Source organism: Oncorhynchus nerka, linkage group LG1 (assembly GCF_034236695.1).
Source record: "Oncorhynchus nerka isolate Pitt River linkage group LG1, Oner_Uvic_2.0, whole genome shotgun sequence".
NCBI classification, from domain to species: domain Eukaryota; kingdom Metazoa; phylum Chordata; class Actinopteri; order Salmoniformes; family Salmonidae; genus Oncorhynchus; species Oncorhynchus nerka.
In genome coordinates, this window is record NC_088396.1 from 48,507,978 (window position 1) to 48,527,533 (window position 19,556).

The 19,556-nt window shown below is 45.3% G+C and overlaps 1 protein-coding gene across 2 annotated transcripts in view; it reads right to left on the reverse strand.

The window, feature by feature from the left end:
- LOC115119723 (oxysterol-binding protein-related protein 6-like) overlaps positions 1 to 19,556 on the reverse strand; it is a 167,217-nt gene that overhangs the window by 90,121 nt on the left and 57,540 nt on the right. For both annotated transcript variants that reach the window (XM_065019435.1, XM_065019433.1), the window contains exons 3-9: positions 18,632 to 18,754; positions 18,402 to 18,455; positions 17,456 to 17,569; positions 17,069 to 17,260; positions 13,592 to 13,871; positions 8,265 to 8,368; positions 3,751 to 3,931 (exon numbers count right to left, since the gene is read on the reverse strand). In XM_065019435.1, coding sequence (XP_064875507.1) covers positions 3,751 to 3,931; positions 8,265 to 8,368; positions 13,592 to 13,871; positions 17,069 to 17,260; positions 17,456 to 17,569; positions 18,402 to 18,455; positions 18,632 to 18,754 — 1,048 coding nt within the window. The remainder of the gene's footprint in view (positions 1 to 3,750; positions 3,932 to 8,264; positions 8,369 to 13,591; positions 13,872 to 17,068; positions 17,261 to 17,455; positions 17,570 to 18,401; positions 18,456 to 18,631; positions 18,755 to 19,556) is intronic.

Sequence of the window (19,556 nt, forward strand, 5' to 3'; positions counted from 1 at the left end):
CTTTCCAAATCATGTCCAATCAATTGAATTTACCACAGGTGGACTCAAGGATAATTAATGGAGACAGGAGGCACCTGAGATCAATTTCAAGTCTCATCGCAAAGGGTCTGAATACTTAAGTAAAAAAGGTATTTTTCTTTTTTAAAAATTAGACATTTGCAAACATTTCAAAAAACGTGTTTTCGTTTTGTCATTATGGGCTACTGTGTGTAGATTGCTCAAGATTTGTATTTATTTAATCCATTTTAGAATAAGACTGTAACATAACAAAATGTGGAAAAATTCAAGGGGTCTGAATACTTTCCGGAAGCACTGTATACTTCATATTTTATAGTAAGAACATATACAGTAATGAGACAATGAAAGAGAACATATACTTTCCCCAAACAACCTTGCTGACTGTTGCAGGTGTTTCAAAAGTGACATTCTGGATTCTTATAAAACAAGTGGTACGAGCAAGAGCAGTGTTTCTCTCATCTTGGAACTTTGTCTGTGGGTTGACAGCTTATCGGCCTTATTTCACGGACGTGTAGCCTATGAATGCATGTCCAACGGGATGTAGACCAAACCATTATTTCAACTGGTCTGGTTGGCTTTCCCCCCAGTAAATTTACCCATGGGCAGCTACTGAAGTTAACAAATTGCATCTTTGTGCGCCGATTTCATTACAGAAAATGAGGGTGTGCCAGGAGGTTGTGCTGGGGATAACAAAACCCCGGGGCCTATGATTTGTTTACAGAAATTGAGGGTGTTCCAGGAGGTTGTGCTGGGGATAACAAAACCGTGGGGCCTATGATTTGTTTACAGAAAATGAGGGTGTTCCAGGAGGTTGTGCTGCGGATAACAAAACCCCGGGGCCTATGATTTGTTTACAGAAAATGAGGGTGTTCCAGGAGGTTGTGCTGGGGATAACAAAACCCCGGGGCCTATGATTTGTTTACAGAAAATGAGGGTGTTCCAGGAGGTTGTGCTGGGGATAACAAAACCCCGGGGCCTATGATTTGTTTACAGAAAATGAGGGTGTTCCAGGAGGTTGTGCTGGGGATAACAAAACCCCGGGGCCTATGATTTGTTCATCTGGACGTGAAGTGTAAATACATTTGTTGGTTGGTGTGAAATGCATTCCAGTGTAGTTAACATGACCTATCAATCAGTGCAGCAGACTGTGATTGTGTATAAAGTATATGTGTGTATGTGTATACAGTATATCTGTGTATGTGTATACAGTATATGTGTGTATGTGTATACAGTATATGTGTATGTGTATACAGTATATGTGTGTATGTGTGTATACAGTATATGTGTGTGTGTGTGTGTGATTGTATATACAGTATATGTGTGTATGTGTGTGATTGTGTATACAGTATATGTGTGTATGTGTGTGATTGTGTATACAGTATATGTGTGTTTGTGTGTGATTGTGTATACAGTATATGTGTGTGATTGTGTATACAGTATATGTGTGTGTGATTGTCTATACAGTATATGTGTGTGTGATTGTGTATACAGTATATGTGTGTGTGATTGTGTATACAGTATATGTGTGTATATGTGTGATTGTGTATACAGTATATGTGTGTATGTGTGTGATTGTGTATACAGTATATGTGTGTATGTGTGTGATTGTGTATACAGTATATGTGTGTGATTGTGTATACAGTATATGTGTGTGTGATTGTGTATACAGTATATGTGTGTGTGATTGTGTATACAGTATATGTGTGTATATGTGTGATTGTGTATACAGTATATGTGTGTATGTGTGTGATTGTGTATACAGTATATGTGTGTATGTGTGTTTTTGTGTATACAGTATATGTGTGTGTGTGTGTGTGATTGTATATACAGTATATGTGTGTATGTGTGTGATTGTGTATACAGTATATGTGTGTATGTGTGTGATTGTGTATACAGTATATGTGTGTTTGTGTGTGATTGTGTATACAGTATATGTGTGTGATTGTGTATACAGTATATGTGTGTGTGATTGTCTATACAGTATATGTGTGTGTGATTGTGTATACAGTATATGTGTGTGTGATTGTGTATACAGTATATGTGTGTATATGTGTGATTGTGTATACAGTATATGTGTGTATGTGTGTGATTGTGTATACAGTATATGTGTGTATGTGTGTGATTGTGTATACAGTATATGTGTGTGATTGTGTATACAATCACACCTGTTTCAATCTTCCAGAGATTTAAGACTGGGACGGAGGTTCACCTTCCAGCAGGACAATGAGCCTAAGCATACTGCTAAAGCAACACTCGAGTGGTTTAACCTCTTCAACCTATGGGGGCGCTACGTCATTATTGGATAAAAAGACGTGCCCGTTTTAAGCGCAATATTTTGTCACGAAAAGATGCTCGACTATGCATGAAATTGACAGCCTTGGAAAGACAAAACTCTGACGTTTCCAAAACTGCAAAGATATTATCTGTGAGTGCCCCAGAACTAATGCTACAGGCGAAACCAAGATGAAACTTCAAACAGGAAATGAACAGGATTTTTGACGCTGTGTTTACTAACGTCTCCTTATATGGCTGTGAATACGCTGTGAACAAGCTTATGCGCTCTGCCGTTCATCCAAGATGTCTGCTGCATTGTGGCGTATTTGTAGGCATATCATTGGAAGATTGGCCATAAGAGACTACATTTGCCAGGGGGCCGTCCGGTGTCCTTTTCTAAATCGGTGCGTAATTCCCAGCGGCAACCATTGTACCTTGCGTTACAGAAGGAGACTCATACTTCCAGGAACGATACATCATTGAAGAGATATGTGAAAAACACCTTGAGGATTGGTTCTAAACAACGTTTGCCATGTTTCAGTCGATATTATGGAGTTAATTTGGAAAAAAGTTCGGCGTTTGGATAACTGAATTTTCGTTTTTTTTTGGTAGCCAAACGTGACGCACCAAACGGACCGATTTCTCCTGCACAAAAAATCTTTCAGGAAAAACTGAACATTTGATATCTAACTGAGAGTCTCCTCATTGAAAACATCTGAAGTTCTTCAAAGGTAAATGATTTATTGAATGTTTTTGCTGGTTTTTGTGAAAATGTGGCCTGCTAATGCTAACGCTAAATGCTAACGCTAAATGCTAACGCTAAATGCTAAATGCTAGTTTGCTATGGTAGTGAAGCATATTTTTGAAAATCTGAGATGACAGTGTTGTTAACAAAAGGCTAAGCTTGAGAGTTAGCATATTAATTTCATTTCATTTGCGATTTTCATGAATAGTTAACGTTGCGTTATGGTATTGAGCTTGAGGCTATGATTACGCTACCGGATCCGGCATGGCTCGACGCAAGAAGTTAAGGGGAAACATTTAAGTGTCTTGGAATGGCCCAGACCTTAATCTAATTGAGAATCTGACTTGGTATGACTTAAAGATTGCTGTACACAGTATTTCCTTGAAGAATGGGCAAAAATCCCAGTGGTCAGATGTGCCAAGCTAATAGAGACATACCCCAAGAGACTTGCAACTGTAATTGCTGCAAAAGGTGGCTCTTCAAAGTATTGACTTTGGGGGGGTGAATCGTTATGCACGCTTAAGTTTTCATTTTTTTTTGTCTTATTTCTTGTTAGTTTCACAATAAAAAATATTTTGCATCTTCGAAGTGGTAGGCATGTGGTGTAAAACAAATGATACAACCCCCCCAAAAAATCTATTTTAATTCCAGGTTGTAAGGCAACAAAATAGGAAAAATGCCAAGGGGGTGAATACTTTCACTGGCCACTGTACCTTTCTGAGCGATGAGGCAGAAGTCCTCCTGTAGTTTGATGTAGTCACCGCCACACTCCATGTTGTCAGGAATCTGGCGAGAGACAGGGGTCTGGAAGTCCACCTGCTCAGCGCACAGGTTGGGGTTGGAGGAGTGGAGGCACGTGGGCGACATACTGGCACTCACAGGGAGAGAGGGGACCTGAGAGGAGCGGAAGGGAGGAAGGAGAGGAGGAAGGGAGGAGAGGAGAATGGAGAGAAATGAGAGAGAGAGGAGGGAGGGAGGAGAGTAGAGAGAAACGAGAGGGAGAGGAGGCGAGGAAGGAGAGGAGTGTCAGTACCACTTGGAGACTTGGGAATGTAGTAATGTGATCTACAGGTGGATTTCCATAAGACCTTCTGCGGTCTCTTCTGACATAGTCAAGACGGATACTCACTCTGTTTATATCACTATATGAATCACACCAAGTCTGACAAGTCATATGGGACAGCAAAGCACAGATGAAGCTGAGGCTTCGTTCCAACCAATGTTCTTTTTAAGCCTGGGCTATAAATACATCACTTCATTTTGCTTAAAAAAAAAAAACTACGAAAAAAATTATTCCCCTTGTTTCTCCTGGACTGATGGCTCACTCATTCATTAACAACACTATGTATGTGTACCAGAAGGCCGCTAGTGAGAAAACAGTTGGTTCTGGGCTACCTGGTGAGGAAACGGTTGGTTCTGGGCTTCCTGGTGAGAAAATAGTTGGTTCTGGACTACCTAATCTACCAGAACACACGCAGTGATAAAAACTAAGTATCATGAAGGAAAAGGCTTTTAAACTGTTGCCATAGGTAATTGGGAGAGTTTAAAAAAATAGTGTAATATGAATCCAAAGCATGATTAGCCTTCTCCTGAAGCTTTACAGAGTGTTAAAAGTAAATGGGGTAATTTAGTCAACATGAGAATAAGGCATTGTACAGCCCCAAAAATGTGGTTCAGGCTTTGTATTATAATAAGCACAAAATGACATTGAATCGAGAGCAGATAACCGAAAATGTTCTTTGCCCTGACATAATTGCATAACGTACAGTTAGGACTATAATTACTGTTCCCTGAAGGAGGGAAACGAGGTACAACACATATTATATAACTACTGTTCCCTGAAGGAGGGAAACGAGGTACAACACATATTATATAACTACTGTTCCCTGAAGGAGGGAAACGAGGTACAACACATATTATATAACTACTGTTCCCTGAAGGAGGGAAACGAGCTACAACACATATTATATAACTACTGTTCCCTGAAGGAGGGAAACGAGGTACAACACATATTATATAACTACTGTTCCCTGAAGGAGGGAAACGAGCTACAACACATATTATATAACTACTGTTCCCTGAAGGATGGAAACGAGGTACCACACAGCTACGGGGATATGAAATCAAGCCCCAAGCCGAACCCCCAGCGGACACCAAATGAAATGGCCCCACCACAGACCACCCAGAGTTCCAACCCGACAGGAAAACCTCCGGTATCTGGGTATTGCGTAATCTACCCATACACTGGGAGGAGTGTCATCCAAGCGATAAAACCTCACAAAAAGTGTGTGGTGATGCTCAACTAGCCGCAACACAAATATCTCCTTCAGGCAACCCTTTAAACAACGTCCAAGAGGCCGCCAGACCCCTGGTAGAGTGGGCGTGTACACCGCTATGTAATTCCTGTCGTTTGAAGGAGAGATATCCTCCACAATCCAGTTGGAGAGACGCTGCTTAGAAAGTGCTCTACCACGAGCCGGATTATCAAAACAGACAAAAAGTTAGTCACACAAACTGACACCCCTGGTCCGCTCAATGTACATGGTAATGCTCGTACTGGACACAGGGCATGCAACCTGAAAAGCTCAAAAGCTAAAGACCTGTATAGGACATAGTCATGACCTTAGGGTCAAAGGTCACATTAGGACGCAATGTCAACTTAAGAGTCGTCAAGGGCGAACTTCATACAGACTGGATAGTAGCAATGACGTTTAGAGGTAAACATCTTGCCATCTGATTGGACCTTTCAGGGGCCAAGCCCACAGATTCCAAATCTCCGGCCGCGGGTTCCAGACATGGACATGTCCGTGCACCTGGGACAACAGGTCCCTGAAACAACAATCCCACCTAAAAGGATGATCCCCATGAACCAAGGTCGTTTGGGCCAATGGGGAGCCACAAGGATCAAGGACAAGCCCTCCCAACGTACCGTCTAGTGAGTGCTGAATCAGATCCACAGCGGGAAAAGTGTAACGGCGGGTCAAAGGCCCCTGGTGCGTGAGAGCATCCATTTCTAACGGAGCACCCAGGTGCCTTATCTAGAAAAACTGCTGATAAGTCGCATTTTCTCACGATGCGTAAAGATCGATGTCAGCCCTGCCTAATATTTTCTACATCTAGGAGACCGCCCATGGGTATCTGGAGTGAGGGAAAGTGTGCACTGCTCCACAGCAGTAGAGAGCGAGCAAAGGATAAGAGAGCTTGAGACCGCACCCCTCCCTGTGCCACCGCTGTCCTGTTTTCGGTCCTCACCAGCACATGCTGAACTGTCAACACTGGGAAAAAACACCTGAGCGCTATGTACACCTCCAACAGTTCCAGGTAATTGATGTGCAGGCCGCTCTGCAACACTGTCCACAACCCCCGATATGTGTTGCCCTCGCACAGCACACCCTCGATGCGTCTGTCGAGATCACCTTGTGGGATATAACTCGACCCATGGGATTACTCAGCGACAACAGCCACGGGTCCTTCCACCAAGCCCGTAGGCATGACGGGGATACCAGGAGAGGCCGGTTTAGATGTCGTGCTGCGTCCAAGCGAGTGTCTATCACCCACCAACATTACATCACATCAGCAACAGCCCGAGTGGAACCAAAGTCATCATAGAAGCCATCATCCCCAATATGCGCAGGTACTGACGAAAACGCACTGTGACCCAGCCAAAATTGGGCCAAGCACAACTAGAAACCGGCCTCCCTCTGCGGGGACAAGAATGCACGATTCTCGACAAGTCAAACTCGAGACCCAGAAACGAAATGCGCTGAGATGGATTAAAACGTCTCTTCTCTTGATTCACTATGAAACCCAGAGAATGAACATTGGAAACCAGCACCTACTCCCTCGACTCCTCGACTCAAGATTTTTGGTTCCAACCGCTGTGTCTTTGTGAGACGCAGAGTAGGTGAACGGATGATCTCTGCATGTGTGGTTCCCACCGTGAAACACAGAGGAGGTGTGATGGTGCTGTGCTGGTGACACTGTCAGTGATTTATTTATAATTCAAGGCACACTTAACCAACATGGCTACCACAGCATTCTGCAGCGATCTGGCCTGTAATCTCTAATGGACTTCCTTTCCTGTGGCGGTCCTCATGATAGCCAGTTTCATCATAGCTTTTGATGGTTTTTGCAACTGCATTTTTTATTTGTTTAACACTTTTTGGTTACTACATGATTCCATATGTGTTATTTCATAGTTGAAAATAGAAAATAGTAAAAAAATAAAGAAAAACCCTTGAATGAGTAGGTGTCCAAACTTTTGACTGGTACTGTACATGGGGTACACCGTCCACCAGGATACACGTGGTGTACACCGTCCAACGGGATACACGTGGTGTACACCGTCCAACAGGATACACGTGGTGTACACCGTCCAACAGGATACACGTGGGGTACACCGTCCAACAGGATATACGTGGGGTACACCGTCCAACAGGATACACCGTCCAACGGGATACACGTGGTGTACACCGTCCAACGGGATACACCGTCCAACGGGATACACCGTCCAACGGGATACACCGTCCAACAGGATACAAGTGGTGTACACCGTCCAACGGGATACACGTGGGGTACACCGTCCAACGGGATACACGTGGGGTACACCGTCCAACGGGATACACGTGGGGTACACCGTCCAACGGGATACACGTGGGGTACACCGTCCAACGGGATACACGTGGGGTACACCGTCCAACGGGATACACGTGGGGTACACCGTCCAACGGGATACACGTGGGGTACACCGTCCAACAGGATACACGTGGGGTACACCGTCCAACAGGATACACGTGGGGTACACCGTCCAACAGGATACACGTGGGGTACACCGTCCAACAGGATACACGTGGGGTACACCGTCCAACAGGATACACGTGGGGTACACCGTCCAACAGGATACACGTGGGGTACACTGTCCAACAGGATCCACGTGGGGTACACCGTCCAACGGGGTACACGTGGTGTACACCGTCCAACAGGATACACGCGGGGTACACCGTCCAACTAAATGCTTAATTGCAGGTTCCTGCGTGTGTGTGTGTGTGTGAGTGCATGTGTTCTAAGGTGTGGAGAGCAGGTGTCAGTCCAGTTCAAGTGTTCAGCAGTCTGATGGCTTGTAGATAGAAACTGTGTCTCTGAGACGGTTTTTATCAGGCCTCATGCTCTGTTACCGTCGACCCGGGGTCCATGACGATGTGTGTGTGAGTGTGTGTGTGTGTGTTACCTGCATGTCAGTGAAATTGGGCGCTGACTGGGTCCTCTGTAGGCCCTCCAGGCTCTGCAGTAACTTGCTCAGCTCAATCAGGCTGGACTGGCAGCGGGCGAGCTCTGGAAAGAAGCAACACAAGGACATGGGTCACACTGGAAGGCCACCTAAGACCCAATGAAGTGACACTCTGCTGTGCTTAACAAATGAGAGAACAATTACGGAAAAACAAATGTCCTTATTAGTTTAAGTAACAAAGTGGAATAATATCATAGACAGGCGCTACTATCAGGATATATTGTAAATCCGTAATACCAGGGCATGGGGAACATATACCATAATACCAGAGCATGGGGAACATACCATAATACCAGGGCATGGGGAACATATACCATAATACCAGGACATGGGGAACATATACCATAATACCAGTGCATGGGGAACATATACCATAATACCAGGGCATGGGGAACATATACCATAATACCAGGGCATGGGGAACATATACCATAATACCAGGGCATGGGGAACATATACCATAATACCAGGGAATGGGGAACATATACCATAATACCAGGGCATGGGGAACATATACCATAATACCAGTGCATGGGGAACATATACCATAATACCAGGGCATGGGGAACATACCATAACACCAGGGCATAGGGAACATACCATAATACCAGGGCATGGGGAACATATACCATAATACCAGGGCATGGGGAACATATACCATAATACCAGGGCATGGGGAACATATACCATAATACCAGGGCATGGGGAACATATACCATAATACCAGGGCATGGGGAACATATACCATAATACCAGTGCATGGGGAACATATACCATAATACCAGTGCATGGGGAACATATACCATAATACCAGGGCATGGGGAACATATACCATAATACCAGGGCATGGGGAACATATACCATAATACCAGGGCATGGGGAACATACCATAATACCAGGGCATGGGGAACATATACCATCATACCAGGGCATGGGGAACATATACCATAATACCAGGGCATGGGGAACATATACCATAATACCAGGGAATGGGGAACATATACCATAATACCAGGGCATGGGGAACATATACCATCATACCAGTGCATGGGGAACATATACCATAATACCAGTGCATGGGGAACATATACCATAATACCAGGGCATGGGGAACATATACCATAATACCAGGGCATGGGGAACATATACCATAATACCAGGGCATGGGGAACATACCATAATACCAGGGCATGGGGAACATATACCATAATACCAGGGCATGGGGAACATATACCATAATACCAGGGCATGGTGAACATATACCATAATACCAGGGCATGGGGAACATACCATAATACCAGGGCAAGGGGAACATATACCATAATACCAGGGCATGGGGAACATACCATAATACCAGGGCATGGGGAACATATACCATAATACCAGGGCATGGGGAACATATACCATAATACCAGGGCATGGGGAACATATACCATAATACCAGGGCATGGGGAACATATACCATAATACCAGGGCATGGGGAACATATACCATAATACCAGGGCATGGGGAACATATACCATAATACCAGGGCATGGGGAACATATACCATAATACCAGGGCATGGGGAACATATACTATAATACCAGGGCATGGGGAACATACCATAATACCAGGGCATGGGGAACATATACCATAATACCAGGGCATGGGGAACATACCATAATACCAGGGCATGGGGAACATATACCATAATACCAGGGCATGGGGAACATACCATAATACCAGGGCATGGGGAACATATACCATCATACCAGGGCATGGGGAACATATACCATAATACCAGGGCATAGGGAACATACCATAATACCAGGGCATGGGGAACATATACCATAATACCAGGGCATGGGGAACATATACCATAATACCAGGGCATGGGGAACATACCATAATACCAGGGCATGGGGAACATATACCATCATACCAGGGCATGGGGAACATATACCATAATACCAGGGCATGGGGAACATATACCATAATACCAGGGAATGGGGAACATATACCATAATACCAGGGCATGGGGAACATATACCATCATACCAGTGCATGGGGAACATATACCATAATACCAGTGCATGGGGAACATATACCATAATACCAGGGCATGGGGAACATATACCATAATACCAGGGCATGGGGAACATATACCATAATACCAGGGCATGGGGAACATACCATAATACCAGGGCATGGGGAACATATACCATAATACCAGGGCATGGGGAACATATACCATAATACCAGGGCATGGTGAACATATACCATAATACCAGGGCATGGGGAACATACCATAATACCAGGGCATGGGGAACATATACCATAATACCAGGGCATGGGGAACATACCATAATACCAGGGCATGGGGAACATATACCATAATACCAGGGCATGGGGAACATATACCATAATACCAGGGCATGGGGAACATATACCATAATACCAGGGCATGGGGAACATATACCATAATACCAGAGCATGGGGAACATATACCATAACACCAGGGCATGGGGAACATATACCATAATACCAGGGCATGGGGAACATACCATAATACCAGGGCAAGGGGAACATATACCATAATACCAGGGCATGGGGAACATACCATAATACCAGGGCATGGGGAACATACCATAATACCAGGGCAAGGGGAACATATACCATAATACCAGGGCATGGGGAACATACCATAATACCAGGGCATGGGGAACATATACCATAATACCAGGGCATGGGGAACATATACCATAATACCAGGGCATGGGGAACATATACCATAATACCAGGGCATGGGGAACATATACCATAATACCAGGGCATGGGGAACATATACCATAATACCAGGGCATGGGGAACATATACCATAATACCAGGGCATGGGGAACATATACCATAATACCAGGGCATGGGGAACATACCATAATACCAGAGCATGGGGAACATATACCATAATACCAGTGCATGGGGAACATACCATAATACCAGAGCATGGGGAACATATACCATAATACCAGGGCATGGGGAACATATACCATAATACCAGGGCATGGGGAACATATACTATAATACCAGGGCATGGGGAACATACCATAATACCAGGGCATGGGGAACATATACCATAATACCAGGGCATGGGGAACATACCATAATACCAGTGCATGGGGATCATATACCATAATACCAGGGCATGGGGAACATACCATATTACCAGGGCATGGGGAACATATACCATAATACCAGGGCATGGGGAACATACCATAATACCAGGGCATGGGGAACATACCATAATACCAGTGCATGGGGATCATATACCATAATACCAGGGCATGGGGAACATACCATATTACCAGGGCATGGGGAACATATACCATAATACCAGGGCATGGGGAACATATACCATAATACCAGTGCATGGGGAACATACCATAATACCCTTAACACAGTTCCATCATGTGAACACAGTTCCATCATACGAACACAGTTCCATCATACGAACACAGTTCCATCATACGAACACAGTTCCATCATGTGAACACAGTTCCATCATACGAACACAGTTCCATCATGTGAACACAGTTCCATCATACGAACACAGTTCCATCATGTGAACACAGTTCAATCATACGAACACAGTTCCATCATGTGAACACAGTTCCATCATACGAACACAGTTCCATCATGTGAACACAGTTCCATCATACGAACACAGTTCCATCATACGAACACAGTTCCATCACACGAACACAGTTCCATCATACAAACACAGTTCCATCATACAAACACAGTTCCATCATACAAACACAGTTCCATCATGTGAATACATGAGAGGAAGAGAGGAAGAGGAAGAGAGAAAGGAAGAGAGGAAGGAAGGAAGAGAGTGTCTCCTGACCCCTCCTGTCTCAGCCTCCAGTATTTATGCTGCAGTAGTTTATGTGTCGGGGGGCTAGGGTCAGTTTGTTATATCTGGAGTACTTCTCCTGTCCTATTCGGTGTCCTGTGTGAATCTAAGTGTGCGTTCTCTAATTCTCTCCTTCTCTCTTTCTTTCTCTCTCTCGGAGGACCTGAGCCCTAGGACCATGTCCCAGGACTACCTGACATGATGACATCTTGCTGTCCCCAGTCCACCTGGCCGTGCTGCTGCTCCAGTTTCAACTGTTCTGCCTTATTATTATTCGACCATGCTGGTCATTTATGAACATTTGAACATCTTGGCCATGTTCTGTTATAATCTCCACCCGGCACAGCCAGAAGAGGACTGGCCACCCCACATAGCCTGGTTCCTCTCTAGGTTTCTTCCTAGGTTTTGGCCTTTCTAGGGAGTTTTTCCTAGCCACCGTGCTTCTACACCTGCATTGCTTGCTGTTTGGGGTTTTAGGCTGGGTTTCTGTACAGCACTTTGAGATATCAGCTGATGTACGAAGGGCTATATAAATACATTTGATTTGATTTGAAGAGAGGAAGAGAGGAAGGAAAAGAGGAAGGAGGGAAGGACGAGAGGAAGAAAGAGAGGAAGGAAGGAAGGAAGAGAGGAAGAGAGGGAGAAAGAGAGGAAGAGAGGAAGGAAGAGATGAAAAGAGGAAGGAGGGAAGGAAGAGAGGAAGAAAGAGAGGGAGGAAGGAAGGAAGGAAGAGAGGAAGAAAGAGAGGGAGGAAGGAAGGAAGAGAAGGAGGAAGGAAGGAAGGAAGGAAGGGAGGGAGGGAGGGAGGAAGGAAGGAAGGAAGGAAGGAAGGAAGGAAGGAAGGAAGAAAGGAAGGAAGGAAGGAAGGAAGGAAGGAAGGAAGGAAGGAAGGAAGGAAGGAAGGAAGGGAAGGGAAGGAGGAAGGGAGGAAGAGAGGAAGAGAGGAAGAGAGGAAGAGAGGGAGGAAGAGAGGAAGAGAGGAAGAGAGGAAGAGCGGGAGGAAGAGAGGAAGGAAGAGAGGAAGAGAATAAGAGAGAGGAAGAGAGGGAGGAAGAGAGGAAGAGAGGGAGGAAGAGAGGAAGAGAATAAGAGAGGGAGGAAGAGAGTAAGAGAGAGAGGAAGAGAGGAAGGAAGAGAGGGAGGAAGAAAGGAAGGAAGAGAGGAAGGAAGAGAGGAGGAAGGAAGAAAGAGAGGAAGAGAGTGAGGATGAGAGGAAGAGAGGGAGGAAGAGAGGGAGGAAGAGAGTAAGAGAGGGAGGAAGAGAGGAAGAGAGGGAGTAAGAGAGGAAGAGAGTAAGAGAGGGGGGACGAGAGGGAGGAAGAAAGGAAGGACAAGAGGAAGAGAGGGAGGAAGAGTGGGAGGAAGAACTTACCCTCTGTACACTTGTCCATCTCCTCTGACTCCTGGAGCCATGCGGCCACCTTGCTCTGCCCGTTACTGTAGGAGGCAGGCAAGCTGCTCCTGGTACTGGGGGCTGCGGGGGACTGCCATGGTGGAAGACTGGTGCTGCTACTGGGGGCTGCGGGGGACTGCCACGGTGGGAGGCTGGTGCTGCTACTGGGGGCAGGGGGGGGATGCCATGTTGGGGGACTGGTTCTGCTCCTGGGGGCCGGGGGGGACTGCCATGGTGGAAGGCTGGTGGGCTTGGTCTGCTGGAGGACATGGAGAGAGACAAAGGGGTTGGTTAGTTAACACACCTCAGTCTACAACACCTGAATAACACACACCAGATGTGAAAGAAACATTATGTTTCAGGCTTTCAAGTCTAAGATAATTCCATACCTTCTAAGAGAAATCTGTATAATAGCTGAAGAAAAGGAAAAGACATAGTATGTGGCCTACAACTCTAAATGTCAAACCACCAAAGATATCCCTTCTGTTTCACCATCACTTCAAAGCAGCAGATGTTTACTGACTCGGTCTCAGGCCCTGTGAGAGTGCTAATCAGTAGGCCATGCAAGCCCAGACCCAACCCGGGCCCAGACCAGGCCCAGAACCATGCAGGCCCAGACCCAGACCAGGCCAAGACCCAGATCCATGCAGGCCCAGACCCAGACCAGGCCCAGACCCAGAAAAGGCCCAGACCCAGCTGCTCTGAATATACAGGCCTGTTTGATGTCCTAATGGCTTCAGTCTGCCAGACTGTTCTCTCCCTGGGGACACAGTGTGTTTGCCTTAACACATTCACAGACAAATATACGTGATACTGCATTACTCACTGTAATTACCCACATCATTACCCACTGTAATTACCCACTATAATTACCCACTATAATTACCCACTATAATTACCCACTGTAATTACCCACATCATTACCCAGAGCATTACTCACATCATTGCCCACATCATTCCCACTGCAATTACACACTGTAATTACTCACATAATTACCCACTTTAATTACTCACAGCATTACCCAGTATAATTACACACAGCATTACACACTGTAATTACACACAGCATTACACACTGTAATTACTCACATCATTACCCACTATAATTACCCACATCATTCCCACTGTAATTACACACAGCATTACCCACTGTAATTACACACAACATTACCCACTGTAATTACACACAACATTACCCACTGTAATTACTCACATCATTATCCACTTTAATTACCCACTATATTTACACACTGTAATTACTCACATTACCCACTGTAATTACCCACAAAATTATCCACAGCATTACCCACTGTAATTACCCACAGCCTTACCCGCTGTAATTACTCGCCACATTACCCACAGCATTACCCACTGTAATTACCCACAGCATTACCTGCTGTAATTACTCACATCATTACCCACTATATTTACACACTGTAATTACTCACATTACACACTGTAATTACCCACAGCATTACACACTGTAATTACCCACAATATTACCCATTGTAATTACTCACCACATTACTCACAGCATTACACACTGTAATTACCCACAATATTACCCGTTGTAATTACTCACCACATTACTCACAGCATTACACACTGTAATTACCCACAATATTACCCGTTGTAATTACTCACCACATTACTCACCACATTACCCACTGTAATTACCCACAGCATTACCCGCTGTAATTACTCACCACATTACTCAGAGCATTACACACTGTAATTACCCACAGCATTACCCGCTGTAATTACTCACCACATTACTCACAGCATTACACACTGTAATTACCCATAATATTACCCGTTGTAATTACTCACCACATTACTCACCACATTACCCACTGTAATTACTCACACCATTACCCACTGTAATTACCCACACCATTACCCACAGCATTACCCGCTGTAATTACTCACCACATTACCCGCTGTAATTACTCACCACATTACCCACTGTAATTACCCACAGCATTACCCGCTGTAATTACTCACCACATTACCCGCTGTAATTACTCACCACATTACCCGCTGTAATTACTCACCACATTACCCACTGTAATTACCCACAGCATTACCCGCTGTAATTACTCACCACATTACCCGCTGTAATTACTCACCACATTACCCACTGTAATTACCCACAGCATTATGGCATTAAGACCATATCTGATTCAGACTCATTAGTATTATAATTAGCTCAGTAACTGAACAGGGCTGTTAGTAGTAATAGAACCAGTCACAAATTAAATGTTGCGTGTCTGTATACTGAAACATTAATAGCTTTTTATGTGGGTCAGACAGAAAAGAGCTCAGTTTACCACAACAGAGAACAACTGTGCCGAGCTAACTGACAAGGAAGTGAAGCTAACTGACAGTGAATAGGTGCCAACCGCCAGAGAAGTGGCGCTAACTGCCAGGAAAGTTAGCTTTTCTGTCAGTTAGCTTCACTTTCCTGTCAGTTAGCTCCTCTTCCCTGTCAGTTAGCTCGGCACAGTTGTTCTCTGTCGTGGTAAACTGAGCTCTGGTAAGCTTCCCACAGGGAAGTAGCGCTAACCGACAGGGAAGAGGAGCTAACTGACAGGAAAGTGAAGCTAACCGCCAGGGAAGAGGAGCTAACTGCCAGGGAAGAGGAGCTAACCGACAGGGAAGAGGAGAAGAGGAGCTAACCACCAGGGAAGAGGAGCTAACCAACAGGGAAGAGGAGCTAACCGCCAGGGAAGAGGAGCTAACCGACAGGGAAGAGGAGCTAACCGCCAGGGAAGAGGAGCTAACCGCCAGGGAAGAGGAGCTAACCGCCAGGGAATTGGAGCTAACCGCCAGGGAATTGGAGCTAACCGCCAGGGAAGAGGAGCTAACCGACAGGGAAGAGGAGCTAACCGACAGGGAAGAGGAGCTAACCAACATGGAAGAGGAGCTAACCAACAGGGAAGAGGAGCTAACCGACAGGGAAGAGGAGCTAACCGCCAGGGAAGAGGAGCTAACCGCCAGGGAAGAGGAGCTAACCGCCAGGGAAGAGGAGCTAACTGACAGGGAAGAGGAGCTAACCGACAGGGAAGAGGAGCTAACCGACAGGGAAGAGGAGCTAACCGACAGGGAAGAGGAGCTAACCGCCAGGGAAGAGGAGCTAACTGACAGGGAAGAGGAGCTAACCGACAGGGAAGAGGAGCTAACCGACAGGGAAGAGGAGCTAACCAACAGGGAAGAGGAGCTAACCAACATGGAAGAGGAGCTAACCGCCAGGGAAGAGGAGCTAACTGACAGGGAAGAGGAGCTAACCGCCAGGGAAGAGGAGCTAACTGACAGGGAAGAGGAGCTAACCGCCAGGGAAGAGGAGCTAACCGCCAGGGAAGAGGAGCTAACCGCCAGGGAAGAGGAGCTAACTGACAGGGAAGAGGAGCTAACCGCCAGGGAAGAGGAGCTAACCGCCAGGGAATTGGAGCCTACCTTTACTTCATGTTGTCCTGCAGCGGGGGAGGGGGATGGGTGGGGGTGAGGGATGGGGGACTCGGTGCTGGCAGGGGGAGGAAACGTCCTCATGGTGGCGTCTCGGGGGGAGCGGACGATCTCATTCTGCCGGTAGAGACGGTGGTGGCGCAGCTTGACCACCCAGGAGTCAAAGATGTCTGGAGACTTGATCTGTAAAGAGGAGAGGAAAGTGGAGAGGAAAGAAGAGGAGAGAGATGCCACAGTAGGCTATTGTTCATAGAAATTGTAATCGTCCAAGCCCTCAGACAAGGGCAAGACTACCATCCATCCCGTGAATCTCTGTCACTCTTTCAAGCTAACCTTGAGGTGGTAGATATGTTTCTCTGTGTCCAACTCAATGCTAACCTTAAGGTGGTAGAGATGCTCCTCTGTGTCCAAGTCAATGCGGCGGGCTCTCTTCTTGATGGACATGACAGAGAGACCCACATCAATGCAGCCATGCAGCTTGCCTTTCTGAATCTTAGAGAAAAGAGAGTTAACATAAGTCATGTATGGCATCTCATTGTTGCTGTATAAATGGAATCTCAAGGTGAAGAAAGAAAGTTATCAGATCATGATCGAAAGGACTAATTGACTCTGTTAGGAATACTTTGCGGGCCTACTTAACACTTACAGGACTACTTGAAGTCTTATAGGACTACTTGAAGTCTTACAGGTCTACTTGAAGTCTTACAGGTCTACTTGAAGTCTTATAGGTCTACTTGAAGTCTTATAGGTCTACTTGAAGTCTTATAGGTCTACTTGAAGTCTTACAGATCTACTTGAAGTCTAATAGGTCTACTTGAAGTCTTACAGGTCTACTTGAAATCTTATAGGTCTACTTGAAGTCTTACAGGTCTACTTGAAGTCTTACAGGTCTACTTGAAGTCTTACAGGTCTACTTGAAGTCTTACAGGTCTACTTGAAGTCTTACAGGTCTACTTGAAGTCTTACAGGTTTACTTGAAGTCTTAGTAAGTAACCACCATGAATCATCATTCTGCACAATATCATGCAGTTTAGTTTGTCAGTTTGGTTCAAAGAGATCAAGGCTGACAAGAACATGGCTGCTTCCAGGAGACACTGTGGAAGGAAGGACCCTTTGGAAACATCAGATAAGTTTGGAGGCAGCAGTTTTGCCAGTCATTTGAAGATTTCCTACAGAATGACACGGGCAGCAGAAACACTATAGGCATTAGTGACCCTGGAGGTGTTTCTGCTAAGTTACCATTGTGCCATAGGGATGCCAACTGAGGCTGCCCTCCATCCCTGCTCCGTCTCTGCTCCATTGGCTACTAGTCAGGGTTACTCACATCAATTGGTGACTTGGAGTACTTCAGCATCCCATTGTCCAGGACAAAAAAACGCTGTGGGAAAAACAAGAACAAACATTGAGTAGGAGAATAACAGCACTTGTCTCTGGAAATGAATGTACTCTTTCTGAAAGAGGGTGTGGTTGATGGCTTTTCTGAAGGGTTTAAACAAGGAAATCGATGAAAACAAGTACAAGTGTTGTCTCTCTCGGTCGGCCATCAAGCCCTACCTTGTGCCAGCCTTTCAGTGGCCATTTTCGCTTCTTCAGCATGAAGCCCTCGTGTTTATCTGGCCTCTGGACGTTGCTCTGACCGATTTTCAGCCCCTCGATGATTTCCCAGCTGTCTGCCTCCTAGGGATGGAGAGAAAAACAGAGCCGTGTCGGAACTCATCTGTTCACTTCTCCGGGTCCGGCGGTAACAGCAGAGAAAACAGCAACAGTACAGAAAGGCCCCCGGCCCGGACTGCAGTGGTTTCCTCGGGTACATGGCGTAGCCAGCCAGGGCGTTGGCAGAACGAGCTCTATTTTGGTTGCCTCTGGTACATATTCTAATGCCTTGATTCCATCCGAAGTACACAGCTAAATTAATGAATACTTTAACGACTTTACCTCCCAGATTGGTAAAATGAGTTGTGGTATTGAGTGGAAAGACATGACTTGACTACAATTAAAATGACAGAAAATGTATGAATTCAGTGTGTTGTTAGTTGTTTTGATTATCGTCTAGGCCTTTGTGACCAACACTATTTTCTAAATAAGAGAACCTTTAATATGAAAACCTCTCTACTCTTGAGATTCATGTCATATTTACAGTTTTTACTGCAAGATTTGAATGGCCACAATGATGTTTCTTCTTCAAATTATGCTGCTACTGGGGGCAGGATGTTTATGACTTATCAATCAATCACTGTGGATTGAGGGACGGTGGTAGATGAGTAATCTAGTCATAAAAACGAGTCTACAATTTCAATGTAGTTTATTGTGGCAAAAACCAAAGAAAAAAATATTGCAAACATGAATTCCCTGTTGAGAAACAAAGTCAGGAATAGATCTACCAGTATTTTTATTTTATTTAACCAAGTCAGGTAAGAACAAATTCTTGTTTACAATGACGGCCTAGAAACGCCGGCCAAACCCGGACGACACTGGGCCA